General features: G+C 43.9%; 2 protein-coding genes and 1 long non-coding RNA gene across 3 annotated transcripts in view; 2 read left to right on the forward strand and 1 right to left on the reverse strand.

Moving 5' to 3' along the window:
- The window catches only part of ABCC5 (ATP binding cassette subfamily C member 5), a 51047-nt gene extending 48937 nt beyond the window's left edge, over positions 1 to 2110 (forward strand). Inside the window, 1 exon segment of the mRNA XM_042795072.1 lies at positions 566 to 2110. Within this exon segment, the coding sequence (XP_042651006.1) occupies positions 566 to 667 (102 nt within the window). The 3' untranslated portion in view covers positions 668 to 2110.
- Positions 1985 to 6634, reverse strand: LOC122153676. The gene is made up of 2 exons (XR_006165525.1): positions 6580 to 6634; positions 1985 to 4514 (listed from the first exon to the last, which is right to left on the reverse strand). It is a non-coding gene; the product is annotated as an uncharacterized LOC122153676 (long non-coding RNA).
- RNPEPL1 (arginyl aminopeptidase like 1) lies at positions 6144 to 25992 on the forward strand. Its single transcript, XM_042795081.1, has 11 exons — positions 6144 to 7011; positions 13732 to 13872; positions 14556 to 14707; positions 15139 to 15255; positions 16440 to 16675; positions 18993 to 19106; positions 19641 to 19753; positions 20639 to 20747; positions 22187 to 22414; positions 22720 to 22862; positions 23561 to 25992. The coding sequence occupies exons 1-11, from the start codon at positions 6286 to 6288 to the stop codon at positions 23831 to 23833; spliced, it is 2352 nt and encodes a 783-aa protein (XP_042651015.1). The 5' UTR covers positions 6144 to 6285; the 3' UTR covers positions 23834 to 25992.
- Positions 25993 to 26010: the final 18 nt, after the last annotated feature.

Here is a 26010-nt window from a genome sequence, read left to right on the forward strand (position 1 = left end):
ACCGTGACAAGATCAAAGAAGGCAAAATTTCTTTTACACTCCAAGAAAGTACCATAGAGTAACAGTCTCTCTTTTAAAAGCGTATTTAAAACTCCCTTTGTAGGTTAATTTTGAGATGGGTAATAATGTAAGCATCTCTGCTGGGGCTCAGTGGCAGCTTCCCATTACTTCCACGAAGCCCTTTGCTATGAGAGCATAGGAGAGATACTTTACCCACTTTTCAGGCTTCCATGTGAGAGCCATAAACAGTTAAATCAAATGTAAAAACATTTGGTAAGGCTTTTAAAGGTAGAGAAGGCAAAAACCCATTGTATTTGCCTCTGTTTGCTGGAGCCACCAGAGGTTGCTTCCTGCTGTGTAGTACCAGTGTTTGTCTCAGCTGGTTTGAAGCATCCCAGGTTACAGTACGTACACATAAATATGCATACTTTCACCGCCTGTTGTCTTACCTAAAGAGAAATGCCATGTTGTGGCTTCTTAGCTATGGTGTCGCAAGTCCAAGGGGTGGAAATCCATTTTCTGCTGGTTTTTACTGACATACTTTAACTGCCTTGTTTGCTTTCAGGTAGTGGAATTCGACACGCCATCTGCCCTTCTGGCCAATGAGAACTCGCGCTTCTATGCTATGTTTGCTGCTGCAGAGAACAAGGTTGCTGTCAAGGGCTAAAATTCAGGGCAAAGTCACTTTAATTTTGGAGAGCTACACTCCCTGCCTGTGGCAGGCCAGCTCCTCCTCCTCCTCCTCCTTCAAGCAGATTATTGCCTTTTCATCTTTTAATTTTCACCACGTGTCAAGTCAGAGTTTTTAAAACCATGTCAGAAGAATTGTTCGTTTTTATTATTGTATTTATTCCATAATCATATTACTAATTTTTTGTTATTAAATGCACTCTACAGATGGTTCAGGGAGCCATAGTTATAAATGTATCAGAGGCCTATAATGAAGCTTTATACATGTAGCTATATCTATACATAATTCTGTATATAGCCTATATTTACAGTGGAAATGTAAGCTGTTTATTTTATATTAAAATAAGCACTGTATTAATAACAGTGCATATTCTTTTCTATCATTTTTGTACAGTTTATGGTACCAGAGATCTGGCTTTGTTATCGGACTGTATCAGACACTATTTTGTCTTTTACAGTTGGTCTTTTCCTAGTGCCGGATTTTCTGCGTGTCTGGGTGGAGTGAAGCTTTGCAATAGTGTCCTTTATTGTCACATCTTTGTTGTCTAGCGCAGGGGAGAAGAGCTCTGTGGTGTACTTATTGCATTGTAATTTATCAAAGCTATTTGGAGCATCGCTTTGTTCACCACAGCAGCGGCTGCTGCTTCCCATGATGCTTCCCCAAAGCAGGGTTTTTAGTGATCTTCTGAGTGGAGAACCACTTCTAGGTCACATTAAGGCCTCGTATATTCTCAGTGTCCTGATACAGTATTTCTTACTGTATCAGCAGGGTTTATTTTAATGCAAGCAAGCCCAAGCTCTTCCTGCTTTGCTGATTGAACACAACCAAAATCTAACTGTTCGTGGAATGATCTGTAACAAATTAATCCTGAGATTGAAGTCATACCCTGTATGCTAGCAGGAAAGCCTTTTCAGAGTTGCTTCAGCTGACTGAGTCCTTTATCTTGAAGCTGCTAACACTCCTCAGAGGTTTAGGTTGGCTGTCATTGGCATGGGTAACACTAACTCTTTGTTCTGCTCACTTATACTAAGGTTAAACAACATCAATATTTCCTGTTTCTTTATTGCACACTTGTTAAGGAAGCAGTCCCCCACCCCATGTCTTCTGGAACTTTAAACAGGTTCCTGTTGATCAGGATGTAACACTGGTGTAGGACATTGTTTTCTTACTGTAAAGAGACCTACCTCAGGTTACTAGGTCCTGCATAGTATGTTGCCATGATCACTGTACACCATCCCTGTTTTACGGGACCTGTGGCCCGGGTGGGCACAGTCGCTCCTATAATAGCTGTGACTTATTGAATGGTCAGCGTTGCATGTCTGTGTCAACTTGGACATTTTGTAGCCTTAGCATGTTTGCAAAATGTCTCACTGAGGCAGAAATCTGAAAATTAAATAAAACTATTTTGGGTTTTGTAAATTTTACTGGCTTAAGTGGTTTGTTTTGGGCACATAAATCACTTCTCACCTTTTTGAGCCCTGGGGGACAGTGATTGCAGGCTGTTTTGTTTTTCTTGTCTATTCATCATGGCCTGATCTTTCTTCCTTCAGAGTGGAAGTGTTTCCTTTGTGTAGTGGGTAATTTTTGTGCCCTCCAGCATGGAGGTGGCTTGCAATATATGTATGTTTATGTTGAGTAGTACAGGGAGTAATAATTTATAGTGCAAGTATTCAAGCCAAGTATCAAGGAGGGTTTCAGACAGAATACAGAAGATCCTCCTTAGGCTCAGATTTTTCCACTTTCTTTACCTGCAGGCATTACTGTTTATAACGTGACATGACTGCAAAGTTACAGCAACAAGCATTTCTACCTACCAATACCACAGGCAAATTATGGCATGAACACAGCTTAGACTGCAGCTTGAAGATAGCACAAAAAGTGTCATTTGTTGTAGTTCCTTAGTAAGCCTTGTCCGACACAAGAATTACCTAGCACAGATCTTAACCTGCTTGCAGGCCTGGACCCAAGCTTACTCTATGTCAGTGACTGGCCACCATTTTGCTCAGTTTTACTTAATTCAACTGTAAACTGTGGTGAGGAAAGGGAGAAGTAATAGGCCTCTCTCCAAAGAACACCCTGCTAAGCAGGGGGGTCTTTTTTCATCAGAAACTTGAGGACAAAAAGAAACTGGGGAGAGGCAAGAGGGAGCAGGGGTGATAGGCCAAAGAGGTAATGACTTGCTTCTTCCCTAAAAGTAGAGCTGGGTCGAACATGAAGATGAAGGCTGAATACCTTAAGGGGAGAGAACATGAAATGCATCTGCCTAAGACAGTGAAGTGGTTAAAACAGTTTAGTCAGTTGTCACATGCAACTCCGTCAAGGACAGGATTGTCTTGGGCCCTGCAGAACTGAGTTTACCCCAGAAACTTCAGTATTTTCCTTGAAGGAAAAGGGCTAATGTACCTAGTTCTCAAGTGCCACTGGGGTCAGTGTGGCTTTGTTTTGCAGCGAGGGCTGAGCTAATGGCAGTCTGGGCAAAAGGGGAGCCATCCTGATCTTGTCCTCCTTCTTCTTCCAGGATGGGAGTTCCTTCCACTTTCCCGATGCCAGCACTGGCTCTTGCCTGGTCCAGCAGTGACCCGGTTCAGAAAGCTAACTTGCAGAAAGTTCACCCTCCAAAAGCAGGAATGCTGTACAAAGAAGGAGACAGGAAGGCACACCTGGAAGGGAGGTGAAGTGGGGCTGCGTTTTTCAGTAGGTGCTAACTGTAACACTAGCATAGGTATGAGAGGAAACTACGCTTGGGATTCATTGTACCAAACTGCTGCTTCCCAGTTACACTCTCCTAATAAAAGTGAATACTTCCCTGCTGCTTCAGCGAGCTGAAATAGCTCAAGGAGGTGTCAAACAAGTGCCTGTGATGGAGCAGGTGAACAGTCATCTGTGGACAGCAGGGATTAGCTCAACCATTTTGTCAAACCTTAGCTCCAGCATTGTTACTTTGGAATCAAGGAAGCAGACTGCCAGAGGGAAACGTTCTTTCTGCTGTAATCACTTACCTGCTTCATTTGGCACTTGTCTGGCAGACAGTACAGAAGTATTGCTTCTTACATGGCTAGTAGTAATTTTTTTTGTTGGCTTTCATCCTGAACCACAGGAGCAAGCTGAGGCCTGGCCCAGGGCCCTGTCACTGAAATGGAAGGAAAAACATTGATATTTATAAGTGAGACTGAAATATCTGTATCTTTGAAGTATTCTACAAGAGCTTGATGATGATGATGATGGGAATTTTCAGGAATTGGATCCTGCTTTAGATTTTATAGTGTGACATCCCAGAGAAGACTTCATCCTGCGAGGAGCAGAGTAAGACTGTGGGATTGAGACAGAGGCTTTTCTTAAAGAGATCCTACCCAAAATAGCATGGAGATAACACATCCTTCTTAGTATACAGCAAGGGCTGGGGCCCAAGACCAACAGGTGTGCAACTTGAGAGAGATTTGCCTGAGATAACTGATTCGCTGTATTACCCTCAGGAATTTCAGTTGTATCATTTTTACTTATTCTGTACAAATGCAGTGAGAGCAGCCAATCCCAATTCATTATTTTAAATTTAGAGAGTCTTAGAGAGATTGTATTCCTGCTCATCTCAGCTATCTGATGAATGGAAATGTTGTATTTGCTTTGGACTTCAATCAAAACACGGGTAGGATTCTTCTAAAATTACCCAATGGAGTTGATGTGCAGTTAGATTGATGGAATTAAGTCCAAAGTCAGGCCCTGAAACTGTGCTAGCTTGAACACCTGAGACTTCCCCATTACCTGTGGTGAAGATCATACAGGGTCAGATCCTGAGGTTGCTGGGGCTATGGTCTGCAGATTACCCCTAGATGAAATCCAGAGGGAGATTGAGCAGTCTTAGTACATTGCTGGGAACAAAGCTTGAGGAAGCACAATTATTTCAAATATTTCAAAAGGCAAATGGTATGAGTGAGAGAAGGTATCAGAAAGAAAGGATAAATACAGAAAATTTGTTTTATAAAAAGAGGATGTGGAGAGGAAAGGTGTCAGAACAAAAAGTTTCTCTTAGAAGGGGATTGGGCGAAGACAAAATTTCTTCTTGAAGGTGCTTCAAAATAACTTACTGAGAAGATGGAGGGTGGCTGTAATGCCCTCATCAATCAAAGAGCTTTCCTGAATGCTGCCCTCTTACTTTTTACTGCAACAGTAGTGTGTGTTTTACTATATATAAGCAATCACACAGAGGTTTTCTTTATAGTCCCAGGTTCGGGTTGGTCTAAGGTAATACTGTGATTTGGTTTACCCTTGGTTCAGCTGGTGACAGCAGCCGAACTGTGCTGGGAACACAGTTTCTGCTTCGAGCGTGACAATAGAGCGGAAACTTGATTGGAACTTGGTGTGGGTGCCGCTGTCTCTAGTGTGGGGCTTGGGAGGCTTTTAGGGTGTACCACTCTGTGTTCATTAAACCCACAGCCATGTAATAAATGTTCCCGTGTCATCCAAAAGATGTGCCTCGGAGACTCATCAGGTGCCTGAGGTAGGCAAAGTGTAGCAGCGAAAATAACTGACAGATTCCATGGGGCAGAGAGATTTCCTGTACGCGGCTCTTGGGCTGTGTGGAGTTCCAATCACGGTTACTTCCAGCACACCTCCTTCCTTCTGTCTTACAGTCCCCAACTGCTGCTGTGCACAGAAGCAAGCGGTTATATAAACATGATAACTTTGTGGTTTCTGTCCTTTCCGATGTAGGAAGGCGGTGGTGGATGGTGTGTGATTGATTGCCTTGAGTAAAGCACGTTACATCTGAGCTGGGATCTAGGGGCAGTTTGGAGAGAGCGTTGGAGGTGGGCAACTGCGGGCAGCCAAAGTGGGAGGGAAGAGATTAAAAAAAGGGGGTTTAGGGGGTGCTGGTAGAGGGAGGCTGTTTAGGGTTAGACCGTGAGCCACACGCGGTGAGTGTGACCAGGATCAGGACGGAGGAAGCCAAAATCGGTCCCAGTGGGATGAGGGTGCGTGCCACAGCCCTGCTGCCACCCGTGGCGGGAAGGGTTTGGGGCTGTTTGTCTTGGGGGGGGGGGGGGCAAGGTGAGAAATGAAGCAGAGAGGCTGTGGGGCGGCAGCGGGGCCGCGGGGACGGCCCACGGGGAAAGCTCCGGGGGTATCCTTGCGGGTGGGCGTGCACGTTTTAAGCTGCCGTGTTAACTGTGGGGGTGTGTGTGTGTGGGCTGTGGGTGTCCACGCGGGGCGTGGGGGGGGGGGGGACGGACACGACGGGACACGGAGGCGCCGCGTGCACCCTCAGCCGGGGCCGGGGCCGGGGCCGTGCGCGCGCAGCTTCAGCGCGAGGGGCGGGGCGGGGTTGCCCTCGCGCGCCCCCCCCCCCCCCCACACACCCGCGCGGCGCCCCCTGGCGGCCGTGCCGCCCGTTCTGAAGCCGGGCCCTGCGCTCCCTCGGCCGGTGCCGCGCGGGGCCTGCGCGGCCCTTTCCCGCCCCCCCCCCCCCCCCCCCCCCCCCTTCCCCGCCCCGGTCGCTCCGGCCGCCGGGGCCTCCCCTCCTCCCCGCCCGCCCATGGATTTCACATAGCAGCCGCCGCCTCCGTCGCCTCCTCCTCCTCCTCCTCCTCCTCCGCCGCTCCATGGCGGCCCCGGCTCCGCGGCCGCCCGGCCTGTGCTGCTGCCGCAAAGGGTCCGCGGCCGGGCCGGAGGCGCCGCCGGCCCCGCCGCCGCCTCCCGAGCCGCCGCCGGACGTCGCTTCGGCCTCCAGCTCGCAGCTCTTCAGCCTCCGCCACCTGCACCTGGGGCTGGAGCTGCGGCCCGAGGCGCGGGCGCTGGCGGGCTGCCTGGTGCTGGAGCTCTGCGCCCTGCGGCCGCAGCCCCGCGCCCTGGTGCTGGACGTTCACCCGGCCCTGCGCGTCCTCTCGGCCGCTTACCGCCGGGCCGCGGCGGGGGAAGCGCCCTGCTCCTTCGCCTTCTCGCCTGCCGAGCCGGCCGCCCCGGCCCCGCTGCCCCCGCCGCCCTGCCCGTCGCCGCCGCCGCCGCCGCCCTGCGCGCCGCCCTGCGCTGCCAGCCCGCCCGCCACCGCCACCTTCCTCTCGGCGCCCTGCATCGCCGCCGGCCCGCTGCCCGCCGCCCCCCCGCCGGAGCCGCCCGCCAGCCCCCCGCCCGCCGCCGCCGCCGCCTCCGAGCCGCCGCCGCCGCTGCCCCTCTTCGCTCAGCCGCCCTGCGCCGCCTGCCCGCTCGGTTTCCGGGTGGATCCCTTCACCGACTACGGCTCGTCCCTCACCGTCTCCCTGCCCGCCGCCCTCCAGCCGCACCAGCCCTTCCAGATCATCGTCCGCTACACCACGGCCGACGGCCCCGCCGTGAGTACGGGGAGGGTGGTGGGGCGGGCCTGGGGAGAGAAAATAGGAAAGCTAGTCCCGGGGCGGCTGGCGGTGCCCTCCCGCGCCTTTCTCGCATTTTTTTCTCCTGCTGTAGTTGACCACCAGGGAAGCACCCCGGCGGGGAAGGTATTTCGCTGTCAGCTCCTCCTTTTACGTCCCCGTCCCTCCGCTGCCTCTTCCCTTTCTGCCTGACAGCCGCCTGTCAGCAGCATCTGTCCCCTGCCCACAGGAGCACTCGGCAATGCCAGTCCCCTGCCCGCTCCCATGTCATGCTCAGCAGTGATGCTCGAACCAACCCAGCCTTCCCTCCTTCCCTCCTTCCCTCCTTCCCTCCTTCCCTCCTTCCCTCCTTCCCTCCTTCCCTCCTTCCCTCCTTCCCTCCTTCCCTCCTTCCCTCCTTCCCTCCTTCCCTCCTTCCCTCCTTCCCTCCTTCCCTCCTTCCCTCCTTCCCTCCTTCCTTCCTTCCCTCCTTCCTTCCCCCATTGCCGTGGCCCCCAAGTCTCTTCATCCCCCATCACAGTAGTAAATTTAAAGTTTTTTCGTCCTTTAAGGGCATTGCAGTTGTTGGCGAGGAGCGTGAAAATTTGAAAACTCCTGCCTTGACAGAACTCTTCAGGACAAGTTACGAAATCCACAAATACAGGAGTTTCCCCGTGGGTTTTGCCAGGTGCTTACAAAATCGGGCCTTGCGCACCTAGGTTGACGTTCTGACAAGCCATGGTCAGGAGCTTTGAGAAGAGCTGGGGGAGATTCCACACACTCCGACAAGTTACCTGTTGGAAAAGAAGGATAAGAAATGGCCTAAAACACCCCATTTCAGTGTGGCCATGGGAGGTGCTTCCGTGTCTGTGTGGATGAGCCTTCTTCAGTAGGGAGATGCTCTGTAAATTCTGTCACTTCTTTTAAACCCCTGGTATTTAGAAGCACTTTCTTCCTGGCCTTTTAGGTGCTTTCTAGCAGAAATCTGTGTTTTTAAGAAGTGATGACAGTGAAAATACAAAGTTATCAACTTGAACATCAGTTCTTTTTGTTACTGTATAGTCTATTTGGTTTGGGAGTTAAACTGATATATCAATCATGTGTTTCATGATTCTATATGCAAAAGGAATGGGGTTTTTTGAGAGTCTTGTGACTTTGATGCTTTTGCCTTTCCTAGTGGAATTGACTCTCAGCCTGCTGGTTTGGCATTGCCATTGCATTGATCAAAACCAGCGAATGTGTGGATCTGTTTGACTATTACAATGTATTTAGCAAGAGCAGGAACCCAACATAACGGTTGTATGCAAAATAACCCAATAGCAAGTGTGTATTAGGCCTTTCCTTATGTAAGGAAAGCGTTGCTGAATGGAAGAAGTTTGCTGGATCTTTTTCTGTCTAATTTTAATATTACATTGAAACTGACAAAAGTAACTTCATCCTTAGAATGATCTGGATAGTCTTAATATGTTTGCTCACTTGGAGTAGTGAGTTTCACATGAAGATTTTTATTGACAGATGTTTCCTTTTGTTATATGGTGACCTTTTAACGTTATGGTCATTCCCTAAAAGTTCAAAAATGAGGTGAAATTAAAATTCACATCCACTTGTAAGTGAGGATATTGTTCCTTTTATCCTCTGGAACTTTCAGTCTTAATGTTTCCTTGTACAATACTCTGCTGAAGTTTTTTCTGCACTGAGGAGGTGCGTGGGAGATGTCTTTCAGGGCCCACAGTGCGTCCAGTAGATTCTGTTCTTTATATTTTATTTCAAGATTTGATGAAGAAACCTGTTTCTTTTGTCTACTCTATGCCCTGTTTATGGTGGGAAGACTTTATAGCTAATTTGGTGTTGCTGTGTGCTCTGTAATCATTCTCAGTCTGGCTGAGCCATGCTTCCAGAAGTACACAGTAACATACATTCCTCCTCTTGAACAAATTGTTTTATTTCTGGGTTAGCCTGTACTTTCTCTGAGGTTTTGCTAGCCCTGTTGCTGCAGCGGCAGGCTGTCCTGCTGTGTCTGTGAAGAAATGATCTGAGATGTAACGGAATACTGATCTGAGACTTGGCATTAGAAATGATCTGAAAACCTCTGGAAGGCTCAGAGCACTGATTGATGTGATGTTCATTTAGTGTCTCACCTTGCATTAACATGTTGCCTCCTTGGCCCCGCACACAACCCAGCCTCAATGTTACATATTTGAGGAGGCTGAGAGTAGGGCATTTCTTCACCTCCCTCTGTTGTTTGTCTTGTTTCCCCTGGATCAGACATGAACTAGCTCTTCTTCATCCTGCCTTTTGCAGTCTTTATTGTACCTTTAATGGCCTGTACTGCTTCAGTTGAAATGAAGCTGCAAGGGCTAGTGTCAAAAGATTATTGATGGTTACAGTGTCAGGGGCATGCACTGCCCTTTTCAAGTGATACTGAAAAGTAGAAGCAGGCATGCTCACTGACATAAATCCTACCACGTTTCCTCACTCACTATTGTAGATTTTGGCTGGCAAAATATTTGTCCTCAAGTAGCACCTGTTCTAGCCCTTCATGTTCAGCATGCCAAACTATTTTTTTTTTTGGATCCAAAGTCACTTCATGCTATTGTAGTGCTATCTGTCATTGCTGTTTTTCAGCTTAGCGTTGCATTTTAATAGGGATGAGTAACCCATATGTGTATAAGGGTGAACGGGTTTATACTAGGGTCTAGTACATTTTCTCACAGCCCGTTTTCTCTGTGTAAGTGAAGCAATTTACAGTGTCAGATCTCTTCTTCTAAAAGTTCTATTTTCTTTGACCTTTCTCTGAATATAATATTTTTAGGTCAGGGTTTATTTTCTGTAGGACCTATAAACCAGTAAATTCATGCTACAATGCAGCATGGATGTGTTGGCATTGGCAGTGAGATCAGCAGCGGCAATAGTCTGTTTAAAATTGGAAACCTGTTGCCTTGACATACTTGGTTGGAGCCATCTGGATATGTTATTTGACTGTCCCATTATTTCTCGTGTGGAGGAAGGAGCCAAGATCTTTGGTTGCTTGATGGACATTGAGAGACAGCTGAGAGATTAAATCTGCCTTTCACAGAGCATTCCAGCTCCCTGTGCTGTTAGGAAACCATATGCTCTGTGCATCATCAGTTTGCATCAGAAGCAAGACTGTCATAAACATTGTATATCTCTCATGGTGTGGGCTGAAGGCACAGACCGATCAGGTGTGTCAGTGACAGTAGTTCCACTCTTCCTCCCCTTCCTTTCCCTCAACCCTTACTCCTTGGTCCTACAAATAGTCTTTCATAAGATTTGGAGGGGTTTTTGTCTTCCTTGGAGAGAAAAATTTCCATCTGTCTCTTGCCCACTGTGTCCCACCTCTGATTTGGCAACGCACATGTTAACACCAGTGCTATTTTCTTTCCATGACAGCCTTAAAGGCAAACCATTCTCTGTGTTCTGGTACAAAAAATGATAGCATTTCCTCATCTTCAGGATTTAGCAAAAAGAACAGCCCTTTTTGCAGTGCTGGAAACTTCCCCATCGTTCCATTACATTTGTCCTGATTCCTCAGTCCTCCTGGGGTGACTTGCTTTCCAGGTGTGCCTTGCGCCTGTCACATCCTCTCCATCTCAGACGTGTGGTTTACCTTGTCATCAGATGGAGTGGTTTGTTGTTTGTCTAGAACAGAAGCTGTGGTGTTGGAGCTCTTGGGAGCTTCATCAATAATGCAGGTAGAAACATGGAGAGATTTAAAATTGGAAAAGGTTTAGCTAACTGCCTTTGTCGTTTGCTGCACTTGGGTAAAAGATTATAAATTAAAACAATAAAAATTATACTTTTGGCAGGTGCCTTATAAAGTGTAAGCTTCTTTGTAGTATGTGGGCAGGGGGAAACATGGGCTGCCCAAGGCCTCTGTTCAGCAGAGGAACTAAGCAGCAGATCTCTTTACTTGAAATGCATCATGAAACAGTTCTCCTGTATACATGGAAAACTGGATAAAAATGATGAGCATTACAATGATGTCACATGTACTTCCAAAGAGGAGCACAGGATGGATTTGGATGTAGGGTAGATGATATGGCCCCAAACACTGCTCTGTCCCTGTGTACTGCTCCACACTCCTCCCCAGCAGTACCCTGCTTCTTGCACTCCTTTCTGGGATGCTACTTATACTTGTTTTCCCCAGTCCATAGTCCTGCCTCTGTCCAACAGCATAGACTGGTTATTTATATTACAGATCTATTTATATTGTTTCAGGATAACTTTCATCATTGTTCCAAGTGCATCTGGAAAGAGACACAGAGGCTTGCATGTAGCTGCAGACATTAGGAAATAGGGGAAAAAAATACTTCATCCTCTGCAAATGTTTTCCCTCTTGGCTTGTGGGGTTGGTGCTTCATTTAACTTCAACCAAATGTCAAATTTAGGGGATTGGCTGAAAAGAAATTGTCCTTAATTTATGGAGCTTTTTGTAAACAAGAGTCAGCTTCTCAGTTCCCCTTTGCTTCCTGCTTATGTTTTCTTCCTGCGCTGGTCAGGGAGAACTTCCCCTTATCTCTCAGCTCTAAAGACATTGTCTGTCAACCCTTTTTCCTTCCTACTCTAGTGTTGCAACTTAGGTCTGGTGGTGTCTTATCTGTTTTCTTTGTTAGCCTTTTCTGCCTCTCCAAAAGCAAAGGAAACAGAACCTTTTGAGGGTGAATCCCTTCATCAGGGTCTAACAGCAACAGATCGTAAGTCAGATTTTGTGATCCGGGCACAAAGTCTCTTCAGAGGAGTGTTTTTGAAAGTTGTCATTGGGGCAGATATTTAAAAACTTAATTTCTGTGCCTTTTTCCTGGATCATTAGAAAGCTACTACCCTGGATTAAAACATAGAACTTGAATTTTTATGTGAATATGTGTTCTGGGCAGAAGCTATTTAGTTTCAGACTGTGGGTTTTAATGAGACGTGTCCCCAAATGCCTTCTGGAATAGTTGTCTCCAGTTCCACAATGTCACATTGCGGAGACAGTGTGCATTGCCGTGAAATGTAGGTATCTGTGGAGTGGAAATGTGTATCTGTGTAGCACACCTCAGTTGTGACCTATGGATTTGGCCAGTGGTATGCTGAAATGCGGCACGTGGATTTGAATAGATGCGTAGTCTTGGCCCTCATGGTGTAAGTGAGGCAGGGTTTGTCAGAAGTCATGCTTTAAGCATGTTTCTGGCCCAACAGGCTTAAAAAAGAAGAGGATAATCTTAAAACAAATTTCAAGATAATAACAGTGCTCTGAGATTAATTTTACGTCTCGATAATTGTTTTTAATTTTGTAATGCCTCCCACCTAAAAAAAAAAACCCAAAACATTTGCCAGTGGAAGTGTGAACCTCTACATGAGTAACTGAAAGCTGCTGGCAGTATGTTTCCTTTCCTTACCTTTCACTGATCCCCAGGGGTGCTGCTGGAGTGGATGATTTGGGAGAGGAGCACACTGGCGTCTGAGGAAAAGGGTCTAAAGGCAAGGGAAGACGGTAACAAAGAGTGACTTCATAGGACAGAGGGAGAGAGAGAGAACTGACTTCCAGAACACAGAAAGGTTAACTAGGAGGCAGAAATGTAATTGTTAAAATGAGAGCCGACATAGGACCCAGGCTTCTCTTCTGCAAGTATTTCATTGCTTTCTCTTCAGGACCAGAACTGAACTGGTGTCTGTACTAACTGCTATTCCCTGAATTCAGATTTATTGGTTACTTTGATCTAAGAATTCAGCAGACTCAAAAGTTTTATTCCTTGTGCTTGGCTGTTCCCAAGACTTCCAGTGGTTCCAACTTTATTGCAAGTTTCACAATATTTGATATTTTCCGTAAAAGTTCAGCTCCAGCATTCAAGGATTACAAGAAAATCCTTATTCAAAATTGTTCCTACACTTCAAAGTTGGAGGCAGGGAGCATGTGAAAGCATAAACATTACATTGAAACAGGAAAAAAAAAAAAGGCAAATAACTGCACTTTTTAATATTATTCTTAATCTGCTCTAATTATCTGCTGAGGGTCTGACTCATGATTTATTTGCTGTTTGATACTGAAAATTGACATGCTTAGTGGTGTTTTTTTGTTGTTTGTTTGTTGGTTGTTTTTTTTTTTTTTTGTGACCACCCAGAATCTCCTTATCCGCTCTGTAAAAAGAGGCCTCCAGTGTCATTGACCAGATGTTTCTTACATATACTGACTTTTTTGTGTAGCGTCAAAGTGTTTGATGCTTCAGCCAGCAGGGCAGTGTCAGGGTCAGAGGTAATGTTGTGTACATTGTTCAGCCTCAGGGTTCTTTGGTTTGTGGGTTTGGGTTTGTTTTGTTTTGTTTTTAATCAGGTTGTGTTACCTGACCCCTACTACTCCTGTTCATGTTGAATTAAAATCATTAAGATACTCAGACTACTCCCTCTGAGAAAAGAAGGTTGTGTGAATGTTTGTTAGGGACTTGTTATTGACCAAGCAAATTGATACAACAGAAATAGTGAGTGGCTAGAAGACACTGTGTTATGTGGCACTACTCGGTGTTCAGACAGTAAGAAATTATAAACAGGAGTAGAAAGATGTGTTGTTAAAAATGCAAATGTGCCCTGTGCCAGGCACATTTGGGGAGCCAAGCAGCTGAGCTCACCCCCTACAATCCTGTTGATTTCAGGTTTTGTTATTTGGCAGTTCATCCTTATGATTTTGTCCCTTTCCCTCACCTCTTCAACATCATGTTTCAACAGATCTGGTGGCTGGATCCCGAACTGACGTATGGCAATGCCAAGCCATTTGTCTTCACGCAGGGCCACTCAGTGTGTAACCGGTCCTTCTTCCCCTGCTTTGACACACCAGCAGTGAAATGTACCTATTCAGCTACTGTCAAGGTAAGTGACCGAGTGGCTATAAATGGTTCACGGAGCACTCAGCTGCTCTTTTAACTTGTGAAACCATAGTTACATTGTGTATGTACATATGATATAAAATATTAATTGTGACATTTAGTGTTACAAAAAACACTGGATTTTTTTAGATCCCATTCTGGTTCTTGGGCCAGAATCAGGGTACTGCCACAAAGGCAACTCTGTTGCCTGTCACACTTGAGTCTTGCCTTCCCTGTACTCAACACTGAAAGAGTAACCGTGAAGCGGATAATATGAAAGAGAGGATTTGGCTGTCACTTGCAGTAGTGGTTATTGATGATAATACTCATCAATGATGATACTTTTATCATTTCTTGAAAGGAGAAAATCCCAAGTTTTATGAAAGCAGGATCAAATAATGTTTTATTTTGTGTAGATGAAATAATTTGATATGTGGGTACTTTTGGGGCAGCTGGCATAAGAACCCAGGCAGTATAAGAGGAGTAATGTTTTTGGTTGGTATATTTTCACAGGCTGGGTAGACTGTGGTATAAAAACGTCACAGAGATCTTATATTTTGTGCTATCAAAATGGTTGGTTTTAATGTCCATCCTCAGGCATAGATGAAAAGACCCAGAGGTCTCTGTGGTATAGTCATTCAGCTGTGATTATGTAGTGAGATGATGTGTATGATGTTGGTCTTCCAGGCTCCAGCAGGCATACAGGTGTTGATGAGTGCCACCCAAAGTAGCTACTTAGAAGAGGAAGGTGTATATCAATTCTACATGGAGTATCCAGTTCCTGCCTACCTAGTGGCCCTGGTGGCAGGAGACCTTATACATGCAGACATAGGTCCAAGGTAAGATTTGCAGTGAGTTGATTCTGCTTTTTGTGTCTCTGTACAGTGCCTCATGTTATAAGTAGTAAATATGTCGAGTCATTGATAAGGGAGCAGTTGGGACCATGAGCTCTGAGCGTTTAGAGAGCTTGAGGTTTAGTTGGGTGTAAAGAAATTCATGGCACTGCACTGGCAAAGATATTTTCCTCTTTCATGAATGTTGCTTATTGTCCCCTGTAGTCATTACAGCTACTTGGCTCATTGCCTTATTTCAGGGATCTTTGATTATCTGTTTCCATGCATCCATATTAGCCTAAAGAAGGCATGAGTCTGATGTGAGACCTCTTAGTGCTATTACCATACATGGAAGTGTGATAAGAAGTCAGGCTATTTTTTCTAAGAGATAATTCAGTTTGCTGAAGTATCACCTGATGTTTTCTGTTTCCTGACAGGAGCAGAGTGTGGGCAGAGCCTTGCCTGCTGCCAACAGCCATCAGCAAGCTTTCTGGCATTGTTGAACACTGGTTGACAGCTGCAGAGAGTCTGTATGGCCCATATATATGGGGAAGGTGGGTTTAATAAGTCTCTCAGGAATGTGTAATGTGAACAAAATAAAACAACCTTGAGAAATTATCATGCTTTCTCCCTGTGCTACCAATAGCAGGACAAATGAGCCTCTCAAGTGGCAGTACTGTAGTAGTTGGAAACAAACTCTGGAGTTTTGTCTCTGCAAATGGCAGAGGGGACCATGGAGTCATGGTGGTGTTTTGCCTGGTACGGTGGGCAGAACTGGAGGTTTCTAAACAGTGGATCTTCCTTGAGGAGTGAAGGTTTTTCATACTACAGTGTTTTGTGATGCAAGTCCAACATTGGGCCGGACACCATATAAAATGTATGGCAGGTTTTTTTATTTATCTTACTTATTTTTACATATGGTACTTGACATATGATATATTTACTGTGCTATGCCTGAGGATGCTGAAAACATGACTCAGTACAGACTCAGTGAGAGTCCTAGTCCCTGAAACCAACATTAATGGTTTCTGAAGTTAAGCCTGACTATATATTAAAAGAGAATGTTTTTGAGAGAATGTTTTCATTCTTTAGATGGGAGAAAATGTTTACAAAGTTTTCCTATGTTTCTTTGCTAAAGGTAAGCAGGAAGAGTGTGGTGTTGTTAACTTACAAAATGTTGCTTGAAATAATCTGATAACACAGCCCAGTGTACCAGTGCTGATCATTGGTGGAGAAATTTAGAAAACAAAACAAATAGTATTGTTACGTTCTGAAGCAGACAGACTAGAGTAATTTTGCTGACGCTGCAGGTACATCAAATCAATCATTGGACAGCTTCCCAGCCTCTCTTTTTCCTGGGAGCCTCTGGTGACTCAACACTGTGTACGTGGTAGCGTATGTAAACTGAGTGCTTCTGGCTCTGATACACGACCTGTGATGAGCTTGTGGCTGTGAAGGAAGCATGATGCTTCTGGGAAGTACTGGATCTGTTGCACATGAAAACACTGTCTAGTCTTTATGTCCAAATGTGAGCAGGTCCTTGGCCAACAGAATAAACTCTGTGATATCATGATCAGAAGAATTAGACACCACTGGTCTAGAAAGTTTGTTCCCGAAGTCACACAAAAGTCTCAGAAGAGTCTTCCCTAAAAACAACAAAAAATTACTGTGTCTTTTGAAATAGCTGTATTTTACCTATCTCCTTTCTCCTCTCTTTCTTCTCTCTCCCTAATTTTAGATATGACATTGTTTTTCTTCCTCCATCCTTCCCTATTGTTGCCATGGAAAACCCATGCCTGACCTTCATTATCTCTTCCATTCTGGAGAGCGATGAGTTTTTGATCATTGACGTCATTCATGAAGTTGCCCACAGCTGGTTTGGAAATGCAGTCACCAATGCTACATGGGAGGAGATGTGGCTGAGCGAGGGGCTAGCCACGTATGCACAGCGCCGGATCACCACTGAGACCTATGGTATAGATGCAGTAATGTTTCTCTTTATGCTATGTCTAACCAGTGATCAAGAGTTGGCTGCATAGAATATTTGCCTTGGAAGCTCAAAAGTGTGCAGAGAGCTCTTTTTCTTTTTTTTATTTCTGGAATACACCCATCACCAAACTTTGCATTGAACATCTTAGATGCTTAGAGTCTGGCATCTTGGCTTTGGGTGGAATCGATACCTTCATACTGTAACAGGGGCTTTGAGTGAGGTGTGTTAGCACAGCGTTGTAAGGATGTTTGTAGGAGCTTTGGAACTACTGTTGGGAACTGGGCAGGTGTTCATATGTCAGGGCAATGTGAGAAGAGGATGCTTCAGAGAAACATGTAAGAAATCTTATCATGGTTACACTGTGAAGTAACTATCCTCTGAACAACTGTCTTTCTAATCCTGATCTGTTAGAAGCTACCTACTGCTGGAAAGAATGATGGCCATAGCACTCAGAGGAAAAAAAGAAGTACATGTCTATGTAGCTGTCTGTTTATCTACTGGAGGCTTCCTGTAGAATTGTGCAGCCCTGCCTTTGCTTATGTCAGTGAATTCCACAGGTCAATTGTATGGTACTGTCTTTAGAATATGTAAGTGGTAGATCATTCCTATTGCTTTTCAGTTTAATTGGACTTTTACTGAAGTGAATAATGGGAACATACACTTCTCTAGTTTGTCCTGTTATGTTCTTAAAAGCCTGTACCGTGTATATTCTCACGCATCTGCTGTAAACAGTCTTGGAAAAATTCCTGGAAATCTTGGCAGCGAGAGTGTTTAGAAGGATGCCTTTGTTTTTATTCATGTATATTGTTTTTGGGGATGAGCTGATGATAATGAAGTTTAGGGAAGGAAGTGCTGTGAACATATATGGAGATGTTACAATGTTTATTATATAACTTTGAAAGCTGTTTTATGTTGAGTAATTCTTAAGTCACATTGTCTTATATATGGCAATGATATGAATAGGTCAGAAGATACTGACCTGTTCTCTATCCCATCTTAGTCTGTCTGTCTGATATAGGACAAGATCCTTGCTGATTTTGGTCTATTCTCTTGAAATTTAGAACTGGTTGTTTCAAGAAGCAATTGTTCAGGAAACTAAGAAATGCCTTTCCCTGTCCCATTCTTTAGTAAGCTCTTTTTACATTGCATTTTGTTTCTAAGACAAACCTCTGATCTAAATCTTGCCATTTCTGACGTCATTTCTGGAGTATCTTCTGCTGTTAATAAAAAGGCATCTTTGTAGTGACATTGTTTACAGAAATTGGAGTCCACTCACTACCACACCTCTTGGATCTTGCTTAATCCTCCTCCCTGTAGCTTGAAATAATTGCCCTTAACACTAGCTATCCTGGTTCTTGCTTTCCCCTCTAAAGCACATCTGCCTCTTCCTCTGCCAGTACAGGTTCTATGTCCCAAATACATCCCGTTTCTTAATTCTCATTTTCCTTGTATCGGGTTCCTGTGTATGCACAGCAAGACTCTGAGATTTTATCTATGTAACAAGCCCTGTGGTTGAAAACGTAGCAAAGAAAGTTAAAGTGTTAATAGTGCTGGATATTAAGTATCTTCTGAATCTGAAAATCCATTTCTGAAGCTGCTTACGTGTGCAAGGGCATAGGAGAGATCTTTTGACTTGCCAGTGTAATACAGCTAGTTTGGCTTGAAAGCATGGGATGTTCTACACTGCAGTTAGAAGAGAAAGAGTAGCCTACCCAGTCGCAGCTCTAATGAAGTCCTCATGGGCAAAAGGTGAAAACTGTGTGATACAACATAGGTGGGATGCTAGATACTGCTTAGAAAAGGTCCACTAGATCTGTAATACACCAACTAAATCTAATCCTTCTCTGTTTTCACAAGAGGTGACATTTTCTTAGTAGTATCTTGGCACTCAATATGGAATTGTGTCTACTGTTCTACCAGTGATACTGCTTTTTTGTAGCACTTGATTGCTCTTTGAAAGTTACCTGTATGATATTCCAATGCTGCTTTGCTTATCTTGCAAGAGCTGATAAGATGATGTCAAGGATGTAAACTTTAGCGTAGTTTTCATGCTACTTTGTTTTTCAGTTCAGCCTGCTGCATAATCAGAGTGAGTAAATGCACTGGTTTAGGTTCTGACTTTCATTGCAAGGATTTTTTTTTGCACTCAAGTTTCTCTGTCATTATATTACTGTGATTCTGTCTTGCTATTGTGTCTTTTACCTTTTCAGTACCTTTTATTTTGTATACCTGTGCTAGTTCTGCACAGGTCAGGTTTTGCTAGTTATTTTCCCACAACTAATAAGTTTCTTTCTGGGGTAGGAGCTGCCTTCACATGTTTGGAAACTGCATTCCGCCTTGATGCTCTCCACAGACAGATGAAGCTCCTTGGAGAAGACAACCCGGTCAGCAAGCTTCAGGTTAAACTGGAGCCAGGTATTGCTTTGACTGAAGCTGCTGTACTTAAAATGTCTGTGTATCGATGCTGTAACAGACGAAAAAAGACTAATTTTTACATATACCTTATAAAGAAATTAAAAAGAAATGCTGGCTTATAAACCAGTCTAAAAATAGTAAATTGAGATATTTAAAAATTTGTGGTATGGTGATTGCCTGAGTTTGGCACTAAAAAAAAACCAAAACAACCCAACAGGATTTGTCTTCAAATTCTAGGTGTGTTTTCAGCAACTTCTAATTTGAAGTGACTTGTTCCCCTGGGAATTAATACTTAGCTTACAATGATTGATTTTTTTCTTTTTTTTTTTTTAAATTTATTTTTCAGCCTGTGTGTTTGGACTACTTCCATTTAATTTACTGCAGTAAATTAAAGGTACTGACAACAGGCTTGCTTTGTTTTTAAGTCACTACATCTTGACTTTATGATCTCTAGGGGGGTCTGTATACTGGGAAGGGTTGGGAATTAGTGTCCTCATTAGAGTATCTTATAACATTGTTGTGTTCTCCTTTCAGGTGTAAATCCTAGCAATTTAATGAACCTCTTCACCTATGAGAAAGGCTACTGCTTTGTTTACTACCTGTCCCAGCTCTGTGGTGACCCAAGACACTTTGACTCCTTCCTAAGAGTGAGTGTGAATAAGCATGTGTATTTCTTGAGATTTAGAGCTGCTTTTTCTTTTTTTTTTTCAGGTTTTGTCACTGTGGCTAACTGATAGGGGTAAAGTTGAATACAAGTGTGTCTGAGATAGAATGGTGTGGACCTGTCTGTCAACCTGGATGATTCTTTCTACAAGATTCTTCTTAAATGAATGTGCTCGTGCTCTCCTTTCATCTCAGATTGTGAGCTTATGACATGCCATATATGGAGTAATCGTATATTTTTGCTACCTCTTGTCCTGTGCTCTGCATAATTAGAAAGCTGTTCCATCATAGATTGTGACTGGAATGATGTGACTTTGTTCACTACTAAAAAGTATTAGCTTGTGCTTTTTAGCCAGGGCAACAGAGGTCGTGGTTTCCTATACTGGGGCAGGTTTGTTGCCTTGGAGCACATTTACAGAACCTGTAGAAAATTGTCAGCTATTGACTTGTTTTTGAAAAGTGGCACAACTCACTGCTTTTTCTTTTTTTGCTGTATGCATGTTTTTATTCTCCTCATCCATCCCCCATTCCATCTTTATCTTTAGTTCTGTAAGTATGACTTTATTCCATAATCTATCGGTGAATAATACACTGGCCAGCTGTGTTCTGAATTTCCACTAGTGTCAAGTATGAGGAAACCTTCTGCCCTCGATATGTCAATGTATCTGTGATCTCTATCAGAAAAAAACACTGTACTCAGCTGTCAATGTATTTGCAGCTACCCAGTTTTCTTCTTGGTATGGTGCTCTCCTCGTGGGGGGAGGAGGGACAATATTTTTCTTGATTTTTTTTTTTTTAATTGCATGCAGTGGTTTTATATCAAAAAGAAGCTTTCTCCTACCCATAATTTATCATTTTTACTGTTTCAGGCCTACATTGAGAAGTACAAATTTACCAGTGTTGTGGCTCAAGATCTTCTGGATTCCTTCCTGAGTTTTTTTCCAGAGCTGAAAGAGCAATGTGTCGAGAGCAAAGCAGGTAGGAAATACACTTGGCTAACTGTAAACACTGTAAAATCTGGATGATAAATTTTGTGCTTGGCTTGGAGGATGCATAAGAAAATGTGAAAGCAAACAAAACCCTTTGGCAACAGTCTAATGTTTGTGATATAAATGGTTGTGGTGACTTGTTGTTACTGCCTCTACGTCGGGGAGTGAGAACATCTTAAACTGCTGGCAGTTTTGGCATTAAGTAGCTGAGTCGCCCTCAGTTAACTTTCTCATTAACTTTCACACTGCAGACAGAATGATCAGTGCATGTGAGATTTAAACGTTATCAAATGCAAGGAAAAGGTGAACACAGTTTGAAATTTAATCTATTTTAATTACAGAAAACATGCTTTGAGAACTGTAATTTTTCCCAAGGTCCCATCCATGCATATAAAATCTCTTCCATAATGTTTCACTCTCCCTTATATCCTCTATTCATAGCTGCTGGTGGATTTATGAAAGGTATTATGTAATCTACTAGGTGCTTACTAGCCCACTTGCTTAAAGAAATTAGACTAATGTTGTCCTGCCATGTGTCCCTCCTTGCACGTAATTATTGAACCCATTGGTTAGATTAAACCAAACTGGCAGTAGAGTCCTTAAAGCTTTTAAGGATACCACCTTCCTACAGGCTTTGTGGAAACTGCCTGTGGAGGCATGTAGGTGATTGAGCCTACTGTGGGAAAAGCTGCAGCGTGAGCTCAGCATCTGTATGTTTTACCTGGCCCACTGGTTGGCTAATGAGTTAACCACAGTGCGTGCTAACTTTTGCCTGGCTGACATTCAGGGGATGCAGGAGAGAGGAGTTTTAGGGTAGATGGTGTACAGTGGTATTGCCATGGGTTGGGAGTGCTGAGGTGGTGAAGGGGGCCTCTGCTGGAAACCAGGCTCTGCAAGCTCTGCTGCTTGTGGAGAAACATTTTTGTTTTATTTTAGTTATTGATTGTATAAATAAATTTAAAATTGCTTGGTTTTGCAGGTAGATATGAGGAGTTTAGTCAGTACTCTCACTTTTTTTTTTTTTTTATGAAGCAGGTATTCCCCATATTCTTGAGTCTTCCTCAAAATTTTGAGAAAGATAAATACATTCACAAAAAAAAAATCTCATATCAGGACATAGTTCGATATAGATACTTGTTATCCTGTCTGTCTTAAGAGCGTGTATGTTTCTTGTACTTATTCACTGTAATGTTGAGCTCTAGAAAACTCATGGTTAAATTCAGAGAGGCGTTGCTGGCACTCTTCCAGGTGTAACACAGGCTAGCCTGATGAGACTGCTGAGACTGTTATGTCGTTGTAACTATAGGTTGGTCTGATTTGCTATTGTTAGAACCTTTCTTAACTGTGCTAGAAGCAGTCCTGAACCTTGAGGCAGCCAAGCCACCTGCAGAGACTCCTGCTCGACATTTTTGGTGCTCCTCATTCCAGGACTGGAGTTTGAACGTTGGCTCAATGCTACAGGACCTCCGTTAGCTGAGCCAGACTTATCTCAGGGATCCAGTCTGACCAGACCAGTGGAGACGCTCTTCAAACTCTGGACCACAGAGCCTCTGGACTCTGTTGCTGCTGCCAGCAGTGCTGACCTCACTAAATGGAGAACGTTCCAAACTGTGCTTTTCTTGGACAGGTTGCTGGATGGGTCACCACTGCCGCATGGTGAGCACTCTATTAGGATAGTAGAAAAGTATTCCTGGAATAATTAATTGAATTCTAAAGAGCCCTACCCCTCATTGACCTTATAATTCACATAAAGTCAGGTTGGGTGGGGCTTTGAGCAACCTGACATAGTGAAAGATGTCCCTGCCGGTGGCAGGGTGGGGCTGAACTAGATGATCTTCAAAAGTCCTTTCCAACCCAAACCTTTCTATGATTCTGTGATTTGATGATTCATTATTCTCTGAAGATGCTCAAACTTGACAAAATAGGTCATAGTTCTTTCTCTGTGTATGTGCTCTCTTCAGAGGTGATAAAAAAGCTTTCGGAATGTTACTCCTCTCAGTTGGACTCCATGAATGCAGAAGTCCGTATCCGCTGGTTGCAGATTGTAGTCCGAAATGACTATTATCCAGACCTTTACAAAGTCCGTCGCTTCTTGGAAAACCAGGTACTAACTGCTGGATTAAAATCACTGCACCTCTCAGTGCATGAGACATGTGCATGAGACATGCGACGTGAAAGACCTTGGAACTTCTGCTTCCTGGCCAAGTGTAGACCAGGTGTGTTGCGAAGGGGCTGAGCATGGCTCACCTGCTAGCGGGTGGGGAGGAATGGGCAGATGTAATTTGAAATGCCTACAGATAGTCTCTGCTTTTGTAGCCTACCTCAATACCCTTGTCCCAGCTCTGCCCAGTGCATTTTCTGTGTGGCTTTGTAGCAGCCCTGGCTTTTCTAGACCAGAAATTTTCACACTACTAAGTCATGTGATTGTTTGAATATTTTCCCTTCAAGGAAGGCTAGGGCTCATCGAATTCCTTTCAGTAGTTTTTACTGTGCAGGAGCAAAGGGTTAATGCATGTGTTCGGTGTGGCCTCTTCTCCTTGGCCTTTAAAAAATAGTTCTATTATTTGTAGAAGTAGCTCAGTCTTAGAGAGCAATTTGGTTTGGTTTTTTTTTTTTTTTTTTTAAATCATTCATAAAAATCTTTGCATTAAACTTACTTAGAATAGACTCGGCTGTCTTTTGAAGAAATGTGTTGCTTGTCTCCAGTCTGAAGTCATTCAGGGCTGTTGGAGTATAGCTGTAGAAGAGCTGAACCTCTTGACTTTTATTGAAGTGATATTATCCAGTTTTCCTTTTTTGCAGATGTCTCGGATGTATACAATTCCACTTTATGAGGACCTTTGCACTGGCACCCTCAAGTCTTTTGCCTTAGAAATTTTTTACCAGACCCAAAACCAGCTGCACCCCAATTTGCGGAAAACCATCCAACAAATCTTATCACAGGGCTTGAATCCACTTCCTGCCATAGACACTACAGCAGTCACTACAGACACACCAGCAATGGTGCTTGAGGACAAAGTCTCAGAGGCCACAAATGGTGCCATTTCACTCAGGGATGTTAATGTGTCTGCTTAGATCACCAGCTCATGCCAGCCATGAAGCCTGAAAATGGGGACAGGAACAGAGGAAAGATACCACGTGTCGCCTCCTTTCTCTCAGCCCCTACAGCTGCAATGTGTTGTTGTAACTGGATTTCTCTCCCAAAACAAAAAGCAAATTGTGCCTTCAAGTATCCAGCGTGTGACACTACCAGGTTTCAGAGATCTCCTTCAGCTGTGGGATGGATATTTTGGTTCAGTTTATACTGGGCAGGGACTCCTGGGCAGTTACTTCTCCATGAAAAGTGGATAGTTCCCTTTCCTGAGGCTCTTCTGGACGGTTTCTCCAAGTTTGTTGGTTGGTGGTTTCGTTGTTTTTTGGTTTTGTTTTTTTTTTTTTTCTTTTTTGTCTGAGGCCACTGACACATGTCTGACTTGCTGTGCATATGTTGCTGGGGAGTGTATATGTGTCAAACTGCCATTATCCTGATATTGGGGCTGAAGTTCTGCAAAGAGGCGGCTTGGGATTTGTCAGTGGCAGCAAACATGTTTTCATGTTATGCTCCTTACTGTGACAGAGGTATTGTGATTTGGGAAGTAGGGGACTAATGCTTAAATAATTAAGAAACTAATCTTAAAAAGCTCTTGTTCCCCCCTGCCCCCAGGTGGCTAAATAATAATAATGCTTTTTATATACTTATATATAAGTATATATATAAAAGAACAATGAAACCTTATGATGGATTTGAAATCCTTCTGTAGTCAACCCTGCCCTCAGTTTTCCCTTTGCACTCAATGGGACAAGCAATAAAGAAATGTGTAGGCTTGAATTTTCAAAAAAGTTAAATTTAGGTGCCCAAATGCCATCAGTTCTGGTACTAGCTGGATGCCTGAATTTTTTTAACTGTTTTGATAAGTCTAGCTGCAACCTCTGTTAGTGTGTTAGGATGTGTAGCATGTGTGTTTGTCAGATGCACTGTGAGTCTTCTGTCCTTTTGGAGGAATTAACAGGACCTTTAATTTAATTTTTTTTTAAAGATCCCTAGCATATGTTAGGCCTGTAAGCCAACCATGGAGATATCCATGCTAAAATTTTACCACCTTGAATAATGTTTGCCTGAATAACAGTTGCTCTGTGAGGAGGGATGCACCCTCTTTCTTGATGTGAAACTTTTAAGCCCCACTTCACCTGAGTCTGTTTTCTGACTTACGGTGGTGGTAAGATGCCATTTCCTTAACACAGCATGCTACTTCTCTTGATCACTGGCCAGGCATGCGAGATGGGGACAATCTCTTCTGTCTGTGCCGTTTGGTCTCAGGAAGCCGAGGGCAAAGCATCGTTGGGTATTACAGAGTACAGGTGATGGTTCTTAGACTCTGTGCCACATTCTTTTTAACCTTTGGGTACCTGTGTGCCTGTTGGTGAGCTCCCACAAAACATCTTTGAACTGATGTATCACCAGGATAGAGGACTTTTTTGAATAAAAGGCAAAACATTTGGATGAGGCTCAGCTAAAGGAGATAAAAGAAACTTACAGACTTCAGGGCAAATTTTAGCCCTGCTATGGGGATCTATGTAGCACAGCAAGAGGGGAAATTTGGGAGATTTTTTTTTTTTTTTTTTCACCAAAAGTATCTGTTTACACCCATGTGTGGATGGGGACTTAGGTGCTGTTACTGGATCTGCATTTTCTGGCTTTAAATTCATTTGGACTTCACCATAGCCTTAGCCTGGGCTGAACTGGGATAAAGCAATAATAAACTCAGGCCTCTGTAGTGCTTCACTAGTTTTCAAAATGGGCTATCAGCATTGTCGGGCTTCAGAACTCCAAGCTCTGCTCTTTGCTCCTTGAATAGGATTATCTTTTTTGTTCTCGTTTGGTTTCCCAGAAAGGATGGAGAATGATGTTTTCTGTACAAATCTCTTTTCTTTTTATTTGTTGCTCTATTGAAAGAGATTTGTGCAAGCTGACTTTCCACTTCCTGAGTTGCCGCTGTTGGTGCTGCGTCTCCTGGACCCCGCTGCCAGCAGCAGCAGTGTGGCCAAGACCAGTAACCACTAGCATCTTTTGGAATCCCAGGTCTCTGTTTTAACACGTTTTATTTTGTGGGAGAATGTATGTGTCCCTGGTGGGAATTTTTAATTTACATGGATGCCTTATGATGATTGTCAAATTAAACTAAGCTTTGTGACAAGTTTAGCTTTTTGGGCAG

Source organism: Tyto alba, unplaced genomic scaffold (genome assembly GCF_018691265.1).
Source record: "Tyto alba isolate M040663 unplaced genomic scaffold, T.alba_DEE_v4.0 Super-Scaffold_10, whole genome shotgun sequence".
Taxonomy (NCBI): domain Eukaryota; kingdom Metazoa; phylum Chordata; class Aves; order Strigiformes; family Tytonidae; genus Tyto; species Tyto alba.

Coding starts and splice junctions, on each gene's coding strand:
- RNPEPL1 (XM_042795081.1), top strand. CDS start 6,286: ATGGCGGCCCCGGCTCCGCGGCCGCCCGGCCTGTGCTGCTGCCGCAAA. Junction 14,708..15,138: donor CATGCAGACATAGGTCCAAG/GTAAGATTTGCA, acceptor GTTTCCTGACAG/GAGCAGAGTGTGGGCAGAGC. Junction 16,676..18,992: donor GATCACCACTGAGACCTATG/GTATAGATGCAG, acceptor TTTCTGGGGTAG/GAGCTGCCTTCACATGTTTG.